Below are 15305 nucleotides of genomic sequence, written 5' to 3' on the forward strand. Positions count from 1 at the left end.
ACAAAGCCTTTCCCTCCAAAATGTGTCACAATTTTCTAATTTCAAAACCAGAAATAATCAATTTAACAATGGATTCAAATTCTCAGTTATTTATTTAAAGAGTTTTTTTTGTTTGTTTGTTTTTTGTTTTAACTGCAATGTTTTTTCTCCTTTCCAAAGAAAAAAAAACTGTTAATGAGACTTTGTAGTAAGTACCTGTATGGACTTCCACTATAGTACAGAGCCAATAAGAAATTTTGTGGTCCTTGGAGAATCCCATAACATTCACGGGTCACAGCTATTCCAAAGGGTTACCAGACATTTTTTTGAAGACAATAAGTAATCCCTACATCACTATTATTATTATTATTATTATTATTATTATTATTATTATTATTATTATTATTATTATTATTATTAGCAGATGCCCTTATCCAGGGCAACTTACAGTTGTTACAAAATGTCACGGTACAAAGAATCGCATTATATAATATCACATTACAAGTTGTCTCATTATAAAATATCACATCACAGAATATCATAATACAGATAAGAGCAGTTATGAAAGCACAATAAGATCAAATTCCAGTAAGAACAATATAAAGAATACAGTAAATTATAAGTAAGAATAAGTTTGACTAAAAGCAGTTAAACTTATAGTAAACATTTGCTTAGATGAGTGAAGTCCAGTAAGAACATGTACTAAGTACGATAAATGGAGAGCAAAGAGGGAAAGGCAGCGATATGAGGTTAGAGGAGTTAGATTTGCAGTCGCAGGGGGGTGATGGAGGACAGGAACAATAGGAGATGATTACGAGGATATTGAAGATAGTCATGGTAGGGAGCAGTGGAGGAAAGCAAGCAGGAATGCGTACAGGAGAAGGTGGTGCTGACAGGGAGGCAAAAATACAGGTACAGGAGGAGTGACAACATACAAGAGAAAAGAAAAAAGAAATGTATGCAAACCTACATCTCATCTGATTCACGATTATTTATGTATTTGTTCTTTGTGTAATCACATAAAATCTCCTTTTCAAGTCTCCTTTTCAAGTATGACCAGGCTGAAAATATGTGGGATTCCATAAAATGTACACAATCTTTCAAGTTCATGGTGTAAAATGATAATTATTAAATTGACAACTGAATAGAACAGCCGTATCCTTTTGTCTTTCCTACCTTTCTACACAATAACTAATCATTTTGAATGAATGTAGTTACTGTGTAGAAAGGTAGTAAAGCAGAAAGTGTTTCAGTGTGTTAGTGTATTTTAATGACCTACCCGTTGTTTTTCTGTGTCAACATATCTGATACCAAAATAATCCTTCTCCAGGAGACTGTAATGGTTGCAGACATGATCCAGGAGGTACTGGCCTTTTGTGTCTCTCTGAAAAATAAACAAGAGAAAAAAACACACCTGATGAGATTTAATTCCAACGCCATTTACCGGTAAGTCTATTAAATATCTGTATTTCCACTATGAAAGTAATATATTTACAAGGTGTAATCCTCTGTAAAACAAGTAAGTGAAGATGACTGATACTGATTGTATAAAAAATGTACCTTGAATACAGAAGTGCAATAGATTTCTTATATGAATGTCAGCACATATCCTTAAGTACACAGTAGGAAAGAAAGTGTTTAATATACAGGACTGAGTTATATAGATGAGTCACTTGCCACAATTCCTTTAAACCTTACAGTTTCTTTACAACAAAACCTGCTTTCTACCAATGTCTGATTGGCATATGGGCTAATGTAGGTTGAGTGGTGTTATTGGTGTCGCCCTAGAAAGAGATTTTATAACTTTCCCAGATTTTTTGTGTGCACTTACCATGGTCTATGGTACTTACCATGGTTTATAGTACTTACCATGGTTTATGGTCATTTACAAGGGTCTATGACAATTTATCACCAACAATTTATCACAGACAATGTATCACCAACAATTCATTACCAGCGACAATTCATCACCAACAATTCATCACCAGCGACAATTCACCACGGATGGTACAGTACATTATCACATCACAGCTGTTAAAACGCCACAGGTGAGAATGACTGGTGCGGCGCTTGTAACCCTAACCCTAACCCTAACCCTAACCCTAATCGGTGAGTTGTTGTCCACGATGAATTGTCGTTGGTGATGAATTGCTGGTGATGAATTGCTGGTGATGAAAAGTGTGTGACAAATTGACGGATACCCATTTACTGCACGTGCCATGCTTTCATTATGATTTAGTTGCTGTACTTTGACCATGGTATGTGACTACTTACGGGCTACTTAATGTAATCAAAAGAATGGACCCCAAAGTTGACAGATTTACAAAGTAAAAACAAAGTTCTTGGTTCATTATTTCGGAACAGTGTTTCCCATCATATAGGTGTCAGATTACTATAGAATGTTCATTTTACTTTATAACAAAAAAAATCCATATATTGAGTTTCTTCCAAAAATAATACCCATCTGGTCATTCCTCCCACGGACAGCACCTAAGGCAATAACTAGCATAACATTAACTGTCTGATCAAGAGCCTGCTGTTCATATGTTATTGCTTATATCATGAAAAATGCAATAACTAACATTGTTTAATGTTTTATGCTATCCATTCCCATTCAGGAAGAATGTCATTATAGTCTTACACCAGCAGTGCTCATGCATTATTTATACACCCTTACTCCTGGAACGCACATCATAAAACACGTAATAATGCTATCTATCCTCAATGTATTTACTACCTATGGTAGTAAATGTGGACAAGGCCAGCAGAAAGGTATTGATCTTACCCATTTGCTGGGTGGATAAGCAGAGTTTTGATCAGTTTGTAACAACTCATATCAGATGGGATATTTAATGTTTGGAGGGACCCTAGAGTTAGCATAATAATATTCAAAGCTTATCAAATAACTAAAATCTTCATTTAAACTATTTCCTGTATTTGTACTTTATTTTACTGTTATAGGTATCCTTATTTGTGTATCGTTCTTGCTACGTGCTCTTATTGGACTTTACTTATATAAGCAAATATTTTTACTATACGTTTAATTGCTCTTAGTTGAACTCACTCTTAAATGTAATTATTTACTGTATTCCTTATTTTGCTCTTATTTTAAATTGATCTTATTTTCTACTGATTTTACTGTACTTTATAACTTCCCTCATCTGTAATGTGATATTCTAGAATGTGATATTTTGTATGTGATACTTTGTACTGTGATGGTTTGTAACAATCGTAAATTGCTGTGGATAAGGGTGTCTGCTAAGAAATTATTATTATTATTATTATTATTATTATATAATAATAATAATAATAATAATAATAATAATAATAATGTACAGTAGATGCAGAAATATACAGTAAAATGTACAATGCTTAATACAGTTTTATAAAATAATGAAGACTATTTTAATACCATTTACAGTATTTATTTTCTGTTGTTTTCTGCTACACTTAGAAAAGTTTCCCATAGTAAAATCATAGCATAAAAATGCATAGTGAAAGAGTGGTAGAGCATTGGTAAGCACTGGTAAGCTTAGAGAGGTGTGGTAAAGCATATTAGAAAACATGGAAAACCATGTTAAACTATGGCAAATGCATAGTAGTAAAGTGGTAAAATTACCACGCAGATGTACTGTTGTAAACTTGTATAAGGGTGTCGCTGCTACTGCACGTGGCGCTGCCTACTTACAATTACATTGTAAAACTGCTTCTGCTTCCAGCTAAATCCCCTCTTTGTTAAAGTGACTGCACAAATCTCTAAGCAAAAATCCCTCATCAGATGGGTTGCACACTCGAATCAAAGCGGCAGCTTTCAGGCAATAACACCAGTTTAAACAAAATTTACTGGCCCACTAAGATAACATTAGATCATAGCCACAGGGCAATTTAGGCTGTATTCTTATTTATATTCTGTAGTTTGTTGACAACAGAACCATACATTTATTGGACAACAAATAAGAAAACATGCCACATGTACATTTGTTGTGTAAATTACATGAATTATGTAATGTAAACAGAACATCTCCTATGCTAGCTTGAGCCATGATGGTCAAAGCTCACTATACAGACTTGATAAAGGGCTGCTTGGCAGGTGCTTCCCTCCCAGATTTGGTCACAAATCCTTCCAAAACAACCTGAACACCTTGCAGACAAGGGACTAATGTCCATATTTCTGTTTTCTAAACAGCTCCACATACAAACAAAAGAGATCTGTCCTGGAATTTAAAAGGTACAGTTAATTATTACTGTAACCTGATTTTAATTATTTTCACAACAACGGAAGCACATTTTTTATAACAAAGACTATATTAAAGAGTAAGCAGCGGGGTTCTGAAAACTATAGCATTATGCATCCCCACGTGCTGCTACAACTGTTTAATTCTGCAATTTTTCTTTTCATTGTTAACATCCTGACAACTTTTTACACTTTAAAGTCTGTTTCAAAGCTTTTTTCAAAATGTCCCCCCTAGTGCACAAATTACAAGTATGTTATTTAAACAGTTGTAGCAACACGGGGGGGTGTGTAACACTATATTTTTCAGAACCCCGCTACTTACTCAGTTAAGCCTCCATTTTGTTTTCTCTAAATTGCACTACAACTGTACTGTTTGAAAACTATTGCCAAAGCAAAGCCTTCTTCAATCGGTTTCAGCTAAAGGGAGACCGCATCAAAACAAGAACAACAACTCAGGTAAGACAACCATTAAATATATTTATCTAAATGCTAGAAGTATCAGAAACAAAATTCTAGAACTTGAAGCTACTGCACTAACAGGTAACTATGTGATAGGTGTTACAGAAACGTGGTTATCTGAGAGTGATGGGGACGAATATAATATTTGTGGGTATACACTGTATAGGAAAGACAGGCAGGACAGAAGAGGAGGAGGGGTAGCGCTATACATAAGAAACAGTCTTGAAGCCCAGGTGTTAAACCTGGACAAAGAAAATAAAACCGAATCAATATGGGTCAGAATAACAGACAAAAATTCAAAAGGCATAATAATAGGAGCATGCTATAGACCGCCAGATTCAGACGGTGAGCACAATAATCTGTTATACAATGACATTAGAAATGTGTGTAGCAAAGGAGAAGCCATACTAATGGGGGATTTCAACTTCCCCCAAATAAAATGGGAAAACCCGGTGGGTAGCGCGAAGGATGAAATAGAAATGGTGGAAATGACAAATGACTGCTTCCTAACACAATTTGTGAAGGCACCCACTAGAGGGGAGGCATGTCTTGATTTAGTCTTTTCAAATAACGAAGATAGAATAACTAAAACAGAGGTCAGAGAACCACTGGCAAACTCAGACCATAACATGGTCTCATTTGAAGTGTTTTTTAAATCCCCAAAAGTAAAGACTAAAGCTAAGGTTTACAATTTTAGAAAAGCAAACTATGAAGGTATGAAACAGAGACTAACAGAAGTAGATTGGAGTAAAATAGAGAAAACACCCACAGAAGAAGGATGGTTGTTCTTCAAAAATGTAGTACTAGAGGCGCAAAACAATTATATCCCTAAAGTAGACAAATCTAAATGTAAAACTAAATTGCCAAAATGGTTTAATAGATCAATTAAAAAAAATATTCAGCGAAAAAAGGCACTTTACAGAGCATTAAAAAAGGACCAAAAAGAAAGTACGCAGAAAGAGTACACAGAACTGCAAACGCAAGTCAAAAAGGAAGTTAGAAAGGCCAAGAGAGAAATAGAAATAAACATTGCTAAGGGAGCTAAAACCAATTCCAAAATGTTTTTCCAATATTACAACAGCAAGAGAACATTCAAAGAGGAGATTAAATGTTTAAGAGATACAAATGGCAAAATCGTAGAGGAAGAAAAAAAAATAGCAAATATGTTAAATGATTACTTTTCACAAGTTTTTACAAAGGAAGATACTGACAACATGCCCCACATGTCATCCAGTTCCTATCCAGTTTTAAATAACTTTAGCATAACTGAGGCAGAAGTGTTAAAGGGACTAGGAGCTCTTAAAATAAACAAATCCCCTGGGCCAGATGAGATCCTCCCAGTAGTACTCAAAGAAATGAAAGAAGTAATTTACAAACCGCTAACCAAGATCATGCAGCAGTCTCTTGACACAGGGGTGGTACCGACAGACTGGAAAATTGCAAACGTAATACCGATCCACAAAAAGGGAAACAAAACTGAACCAGGTAACTACAGACCAGTAAGCCTGACTTCTATTATATGCAAACTTATGGAAACTATAATAAGATCCAAAATGGAAAATTACCTATATGGTAACAGGGTACTGGGAGACAGTCAACATGGTTTTAGGAAAGGGAGATCATGCCTAACTAACTTGCTTGATTTTTTTGAGGATGCAACATCGATAATGGATAATTGCAAAGCATATGACATGGTTTATTTAGATTTCCAGAAAGCTTTTGACAAAGTCCCGCACAAAAGATTAATTCTCAAACTGAACGCAGTTGGGATTCAAGGAAACACATGTACATGGATTAGGGAGTGGTTAACATGTAGAAAACAGAAAGTACTGATTAGAGGAAAAACCTCAGAATGGAGTGTGGTAACCAGCGGTGTACCACAGGGATCAGTATTAGGTCCTCTGCTATTCCTAATCTACATTAATGATTTAGATTCTGGTATAGTAAGCAAACTTGTTAAATTTGCAGACGACACAAAAGTAGGAGGAGTGGCAAACACTGTTGCAGCAGCAAAGGTCATTCAAAATGATCTAGACAAGATTCAGAACTGGGCAGACACATGGCAAATGACATTTAATAGAGAAAAGTGTAAGGTACTGCACGCAGGAAATAAAAATGTACATTATAAATATCATATGGGAGATATTGAAATTGGAGAAGGAATCTATGAAAAAGACCTAGGAGTTTTTGTTGACTCAGAAATGTCTTCATCTAGGCAATGTGGGGAAGCTATAAAAAAGGCTAACAAGATGCTCGGATACATTGTGAAAAGTGTTGAATTTAAATCAAGGGAAGTAATGTTAAAACTGTACAATGCACTAGTAAGACCTCATCTTGAATATTGTGTTCAGTTCTGGTCACCTCGCTATAAAAAAGATATTGCTGCTCTAGAAAGAGTGCAAAGAAGAGCGACCAGAATTATTCCGGGCTTAAAAGGCATGTCATATGCAGACAGGCTAAAAGAATTGAATCTGTTCAGTCTTGAACAAAGAAGACTACGTGGCGACCTAATTCAAGCATTCAAAATTCTAAAAGGTATTGACAGTGTCGACCCAAGGGACTTTTTCAGCCTGAAAAAAGAAACAAGGACCAGGGGTCACAAATGGAGTTTAGAAAAAGGGGCATTCAGACACTTTTTTACACAGAGAATTGTGAGGGTCTGGAATCAACTCCCCAGTAATGTTGTTGAAGCTGACACCCTGGGATCCTTCAAGAAGCTGCTTGATGAGATTTTGGGATCAATAAGCTACTAACAACCAAACGAGCAAGATGGGCCGAATGGCCTCCTCTCGTTTGTAAACTTTCTTATGTTCTTATGTTCTTAAATTAAATACCAGGGCAAATAAGGTCTGTCAAAGCAAACATGGCCTAGCTGCTTATCCAAGCATTACAGCACACTGGTAGACCTGACAGATCAGTACCCCAAAGAATGATGTCCTGTAATACATGCTACTGTTGGTACTGTTTCTATAAGCTGAAACGTACAGTAAGTGCTCCAAGGGAGCTAAGGTAGTCAATTGTTTTATGTGACGAGACGCTCATAAATGGATCCTATTAGTTCACGCTGCAGTTTGTTTCATATTACTTTTTCAATAACTACAATTACCAGACATTTGAAGTGATGTCTGCAAGGACTATGTGTGTTCCTAGCTCTGTGTGTGTGTGTGTGTGTCGTTGCATATTGTGTTAGGATGCCGATTTGTAATGGCGAATTAGCACCATTGCTCCTCAGCAAACAAATAGTTTGTTTGACAAAAAATGATTACATGTCATGATATTATTAGTGGTTTGAACACTGTATCACTTTCCATAAAAAAATAAGCCTATAACACAGTGTTTCCCAACCCTATTCCTGGCAACATACTGTGTCTGCTGGTTTTCATTCCAACGCACTGCTCAATTGCTTAATTGAACCCTTCGTTGAACTAATAAAGTGATTAACTGGGCATTTTCCCATTATTTTCAAGTTCTTCATTTGTTGATACGGTTCAATTAAGCAATTGAGCAGTGCATAGGAGTGAAAATCAGCAGACACAGTGTTCCGCCAGGAACAGGGTTGGGAAACATTGTTATAACAGATATTCACCCAAGATGACTTTGTTACAAATAGTTATTTGAGGCTGATGTTTTGACATACATTGGGCCAGATTTATCACAGTCAATTTTGCATCAATTTATGTGAAAGGACAATAAAACTGCTAATGTTCCATACATGTAAATAAATAAATAAATAAATAAACAACACCAGCCGTTTAGTAGTTTAGTCGTTTCACTTTTGAGTCCTTAAATTAGCCTTCTGAGTTATTTTTTGCATGTTTTGTAAGACTAAGTTTTAGTTTACTTAATCAAAAGCTGGAGCAAATTGCTTTTTATTGGAAATGAATTGATAAATATGACCCATTGTATTGTACATTATATACAAGATACCACTAGAAGCTTAAGTACATTGTAAAATAATAAAGTGAACTGTAGTATAAACATGTGTTCCCTTCAAATCAAATGTAACACCCTAATAAGAGTGTTTGGGACAGTATGAACCTTCCTTCTGTATATAAAAAGGGGTCGATACAATTAGGAATATCTTCCATAACGGTGTCAATAGGGTGTAGAGCCAATATTCAGGTCGGCACTGGTGCAGTGTTCAAATTGTTTATGAGTGATGCATGACCATTCCTTTATGATTACTAACGTGCCTCTAAATCTTTCAGGGAGGTTGGGTGTAACTCTGGAACAACGTCCATTAGCCAGCATGGTCAATAGAGTCATCACTTATTTACAAACTGATCTTCATGAAATATCAGCCAATGTGAATACAGAAGGACCTGCCAGCTGAGCACCTATAATCAGATTCTGTGAGATCTGCTGTCATGCCCTCTTCCTTTACAGTAAGTGCTGTTAAATTTCAGATCTGTTCTGTCTCACATTTGAAACAATTTTATTATTATGATTTTATTTTCCATTACAATGACTGTATATCCAGTCTTTAGTATTTCCTTTTCAACTGCCTTCAAGGAAGACAGAGCACTTTAAAGATGAATTATCGTAATGCTTTCCTGGAGCAAGTGTCGTTCTTGCTGAAACTACAATAAAAAGGACAAATAGCAGAGCATTATTCCATACTGAATGCGGACAATGCCAGAGGTAATTGCTTTTTATTGATCCCTGACTACACCATAAATTAGCCCATCCCAGGTGGTAATTGCAAAGATCCCATCAGAGTTTTATGTTGGGGCTCCTTTTGAAGGTGCTACACACAGGTAGACTGCTGAAGAAGCATTTCAATAACAGTTGCAGACCAATTAAGTAGTTTGACCAAGATGTCCTTGGAAACATGTTCGTATTACATCTCTGCAAACAATCCTCCAGGATAATAAGTAGCGTATGTGTGTGCCTAAGGTTAACATTTGAATGTTAGAATTCCTAGACAGAATTTCAATTTCTTGCTAAAGGTCAAACAAATGTATAGTTTTACATCTTCAGGCCAGTGGGTTATTACCAAATAAGTTTTTTTTTTTTTTTAGACTAAACAAGTAGTGTCTGTTTCAGCACCTGGTTGGTGGTGCGGGTGGGATATGTGCCAACAGAGCCATGCAGTAGTCCAAGATCAGTGATAATTTGATTCAATGTTTATCCTACTTATACTATACTTCCATATACCTTTATAAACCTTTTCTCCCATTAGGTGCCTTTATCAATCAAGTATCCACTTAATTTGTATTTGAACAAATAGTGCTGATCTAATAGAAGCATGTGCTCTTTGTTGTATCCACTATATACAGTACACTCTGGCAGGATAACAGGATTTGGTATCCCAATGAAGTGACTGGCAGAGACATTCCTCCTGTCATATGATTTACCTTTCCTGTATCCAGCGTTGTACAGATCACAACGGTATATTGTTTACATACTCCTGATTGCTGTGAATTCACAAATCATTGTTCATAATTAGCTGGGGAATAAAACAGAAAAAAAAAATTCTTAATTTTGACGAATAATGTTCAGTCCTTTGAGGTCCGATGTCGGACCATGTCCAACATTACAATTTTCTCTTTCCAGTCCAATGTTGGACCTTGTCCAACATCATCAAAAATAAGTAAAGCACAGGTCTCTAGTTGTTTTTTCTCTGAAAAAAGCAGATAAAACCTTCAATGGCCGAGAGAAACCGAAAGAAAAAGGGAGCAAAACCAGTGTAACGGCAATGTTACCTACGTGGGTCGTCACTGAATAATAATAAGTCAGACACAGAGCAGTTGGTTTTGACATGCCACACAGGCACACAGATTTAATTAACACAAGTGCTGCTACTATGGTACCAGCAATGGATTTAATAAACAAAACAAAAATACAAGTTTGCTACACATGGCGAGCGCTAGTCTCACTAAAAGAGACTACCCTATGAAACCCTCAGTGCTGTTGTTGGGATCAAATCCCCTAAACTAAACTAGCCAAGTCCCGACTCCGGCCTCTTCCTGATGGTCTCGGCTGGACAACGCCTTCACGCCAGGTGCCCCCCACCAGCCAATTAGGGCCTCCCAATCAGCTCCGCTTTGGGCAAGCCTTCCTGTTCAGCAAGCAGCAGAGCAGCTGAACCAGTGTCAGGGTCCTCCCATAGACCTTTGATGTTAACTCTTACATGTTCATGTTTTTGATACAGAGAATAAGTTTGGTCAAGGCTTGCATAACTGGCGAAAAGCATGAATTATCAGAACCTTTCAAATCTGATTATTGTATGGTTCCCCCCTATCCCTAAATTGCTGCATGTAATAATTCCCTGGTTTTAATGTGCAAAAAAAGGTTTTCCAGTTTAAGCTCTAAATTCACTCGATTACATAGGTTTTTTGGTGTATGCCCAACAAGTCATTAGGAAGTAAAGTGTTAAGGCACATTAGCTGCTAAGCCTCTATTTCCACAGTATACATGTAGCTGCTGAAGTCAGAGACACAGCTTAAATAACAGTCAATGAGATTTTTTTTTGTTTCTCAGATTTCCAACCAATGAATACTTTCTTTTCTATAACATAACAGACGTAAAACCAAAATGTAATCAGCTTCAAAAAATCATTTGTCCAGATTAAAGATGATGAGGATTTGTTTTTGAAACTACATTACATTGCAAACCATGATTAGATGCTATTGGTGGTCATCTCCAGCGTTTCCAAAGACTTTGTTTTGGTTTGAATGGAATAACAAACTCACCAATCTGGCTTTCCATCACACATTTACTGCAGAAACCATAGCCACACCCATTTGATACATTCTTGATGTATGACATATATCCCCCAGAAAAATAAGTGCCAACAAAATTAAAATGAAAAAAAAATGTTAAAAAAAATCTGTTCGGCAACAAGAATATCGAGCCATAATGCAGCACGTTTTAAAGCAGGAAACTAAAGATACATTTTAATGATGTAAGGATATGATGGTTATGAATCCACATCAAAATGCCACCTGCTTTCTAATGTTGACTGTACAAACGGGTTATTTAATCAGCATGCTCAAGTGACCATTCTCCACAAACCTTGTTTATCCATGCAAGTAAGAAGGAACGCAATACAGGTAGGTACTGTACCAGCTTTGTAGATCTCAGTGCACCTGCTACGGAGAAACAAATATCCTAAGTATAATCTGTGTTAATCAGTATAGGCACCCTCAACAACACTACTAAAAAATGTTCAAATTAATATTGTTAAGACACTGAATGAATGAATGGCTTACCATTGTGTGCAGCATATGTGTATGCCATGTAAAGCTGTACTGTAGAGTGCTGGGGGGTGGCTTGGACCATGGTAAGAGATCTACTGCTGCTTGTCTGAGAATTGTTCCTTTTTTTGTACACAGTGGTTCAGATCTGGAATTGGCATGTGCAAGATCCCAAGCTTACACCCAGTCTCTGCCTGTATATTGGGATACTTCTGGAATCTAAAAAATGTCTTAACTTCAAACACTTTTTTTCAAAAACATAAATACTTCAGAAACATATTCCTTGGTAATTTTTGTCTTCTGGGAATCACAAACAGGCAATATCCTGCTTCAGAGATTAAAGTTGCTACTTTTCCAAAAAATAACAAGAACCCTGACAGCTAACACTGCATAGTCTGTAGATCCATTATCTGAGATGAGAAGGAAAGAGCTAATCAAGCATTTGACATATGTAGCGCCTGTATCTCAAGCTGGTTGAATCAAAAAGAAAATAGGTAAAACTACAGCACATAATCTCTTTGTATGACAATATCATTATTATATTTCTTTTAGCCAATAGCACAACAGAAACTTTCTACGATCAATCACATAGGAAATACTAAATTGTAATTTTGATCTTTATTTAACTGTTTTACACAAGGTGGACATTTAAACTACAGAAATGATGGGGAGGAATGAGATTATTCATGTCAATTGCAGTACCTTATGCACACTCGTCATGCCCCTTTTTTTAAAAGCAAAAACAGTTAAACAAAGGTATTTCAATTTGTTTTTTTGGGGTTCTTTTTTCATTACATGATGTTTTATTACTCACTTCCTTAACTAGGTATTACCCAGGTTAATACAATTTCCTATTGAATGTAAATAGCCTACCCCTTGCCAAAAATGACATGAAATTTCTACTTTTACATGACAATACATGGAATAGAGATACAAGTAGTAAAGTAATTAGTATTCAGAATATATGCACTGCATCTCTGCAGTTTTGCACCCATTGTCACAGAAACACTACCCCCATGGCTCATATTCCTGTATCTACTTAACCTTTCAAATGCAAATAACCTCATTAATATTAAAATATGGGAGAGTACATGTTTCTGTCTGAGTTCCTATTTGGCATTGTGCTACAACTGATATTGTACAACTTTATGAAAATGTGAACAAAAATTCAGATTAAAGATTCATTATATGTTTTCATTATGAAACGTGACACACTGTCAAAATGAAAACATGACAAAGTTAGTATCAGGTATGACCTTCCTGAGCATTAACACAATCCTGGCAACGTTGACGCATAGACCTGATCAACCCCTGGATATGCCACAACAAGAAAATAACACAGTACTTTAACATTAACTAACTGACCAGTTACAAAGTAGTGGCACTATATATAGGGAACTATAGTGAGGCCTGACCACGGATCGAGAGATCTAGATTTTCTGAAAGCACTTTCAATAGTATATGCACACCTGGTTGTATTCTTGTTAATTGACCCACACACTCTTATTTCCTACACGCTGATTTGTTCATTTATTTCTACTAGCATTAACCCACTAAGTGCCATTGTCCTCATTTGAGGACAGGCTACTTTGCATTTTTAACTGGCATCTACCTGTTATTTAAATTTTCTGTTTAACTATATTGTTATGATTACTCTAATTTGGTCAACCACAAAAGTTAAGACTTTAATTCAGATTTTTGTTAGATTTTTTTTCAAAGAAGAAATGACTTGGTACTTAATGGGTTAAAGACATACTTTGCTGCATGAGTCACTGGCTGAGTGTTTTGCTTGATGCAATATGTAAATAAAAATGCAATTCTCTCTTATTTGTTGATGTCTACTGACTTGGCAAGATCCTAGCCACTACCAGAAGACTCACAACAGCACCCCACCCTCACACACACTTTGTACACAAGTGGCCATACCCAGCAGAAACACTGCAATGTTTCTACAAACTTGTTTTCAGATGAGTTTTCACCTAAACAGCAATAGCATGTGCACTCTAGAGCACACAGGCTGCCCGTTCACAGGATTAAAAACAACCCTCTATGTTATTTTAAGAAATCACCATGGCGACCAGGAGTTTGCCTCCTCCTGTATATCCTGTTCATGATGAGGCTGGCATTGTCAACAGCTCAGCCAAAATTCTACCCGTGGGCAGCACATTATTACATGTTGGAGCGGGGCAGATGTGGGCACAAATCAAAGGGAACAAACTGTTTAAAGTGCACTATTTAAGCTAAATCTGATTTGTTTTAATCCCACAGCTGCATTAAAGGCCTTATTTTTGTTCAACGCAGTGTTTTCCCCCCATTTCGTTCTGCAAGGAAAAAAACATGCAGACACCGCCACAGTGAATGCTTGTAAATTATCCTTACTGGTAGCATACCATTTGGTTGCTTTTCTCCTTGCAAAAAATGAGGGGGTAAGCTTTTCACTGGTGCAAACTTTAAAATAAAAACATTATTTTAGTGTCTGTGATGGGACTTCATGTTTGGAAAGAACTATGGAGTTAATCTGCTTGAAGCTATCCCCCATTTAGAATTTCTTTGACAACTGATAGTAAAACCTTGTGAGAGGCTTTACTACAGACAGTGTACAAAATACAGTATCAATTAATATTTACACATTCAAAAAAATATTGCACTTAAGACACTCAAGAACATGGAACTCTATATCTTGGTAATAAATGTGCTAAGCTCTAGTCAATTGAATGTAAACAGATGTATGCAGCTGTCAATTTGACTGTGGCTCAAATCACTTCACAACATATTTTGTTTATTGACATTGAAGCTCACCTTCAATTGAAGAACTGATACCATTTAGCCTCAGAAAATCAATTCAGCTGAGTCCTTCTGCTGAGCTCAAAGAAGAAAAACAGTCCTGGGTGTAAATATATCAAATGTCTGACATGAGACAGCTAAAAATCTTGTGCTGATGCTGATGAATCAGATGGCATTAAACATAATCATCCATACTGGTTTATGGCTTTGTTATCACTACTTAAGCAATAACCATAGTCACTGGTATTGTGACATTCAAGCTGGAAAGGCTAGCTCATATGATTTACACCACATTTTCATTTCATTCTTACCATTAGAGACATGTTCAAATCTGTTCTTGTTAAGCACTCAGTCATTTACATCGCTAATAACCTACAGGTTCTACGAATTAACAACTGGAGCTTAGAAGAAGAAATTGCATGACATGCACTGCAACCAGTAGCATAGATCCACTCTGTCCATTGTCCCCACATTGAGAACCATTCATTCTTGCTAAGATTTGAAGTAACTGCTTGTATAGGGAGGGGAGCTACACCTCATCTAATTATTATTAACCGCATCTCGCATGTCCTCAAGTATACTTACTTTGGAACTGGTTTAAGGTTGAACATCTGTGTTTAAATTATTTTTCAATATAAACATATAACAAA

At 36.3% G+C, this 15305-nt stretch overlaps 1 protein-coding gene across 1 annotated transcript in view; it reads right to left on the reverse strand.

Moving 5' to 3' along the window:
• The window catches only part of frmd3 (FERM domain containing 3), a 107868-nt gene that overhangs the window by 47943 nt on the left and 44620 nt on the right, over positions 1-15305 (reverse strand). Inside the window, exon 2 of the mRNA XM_041226931.1 lies at positions 1259-1363. Within this exon, the coding sequence (XP_041082865.1) occupies positions 1259-1363 (105 nt within the window). The remainder of the gene's footprint in view (positions 1-1258; positions 1364-15305) is intronic.

The sequence above is a fragment of the Polyodon spathula genome, chromosome 2 (genome assembly GCF_017654505.1).
Source record: "Polyodon spathula isolate WHYD16114869_AA chromosome 2, ASM1765450v1, whole genome shotgun sequence".
NCBI classification, from domain to species: Eukaryota; Metazoa; Chordata; class Actinopteri; order Acipenseriformes; family Polyodontidae; genus Polyodon; species Polyodon spathula.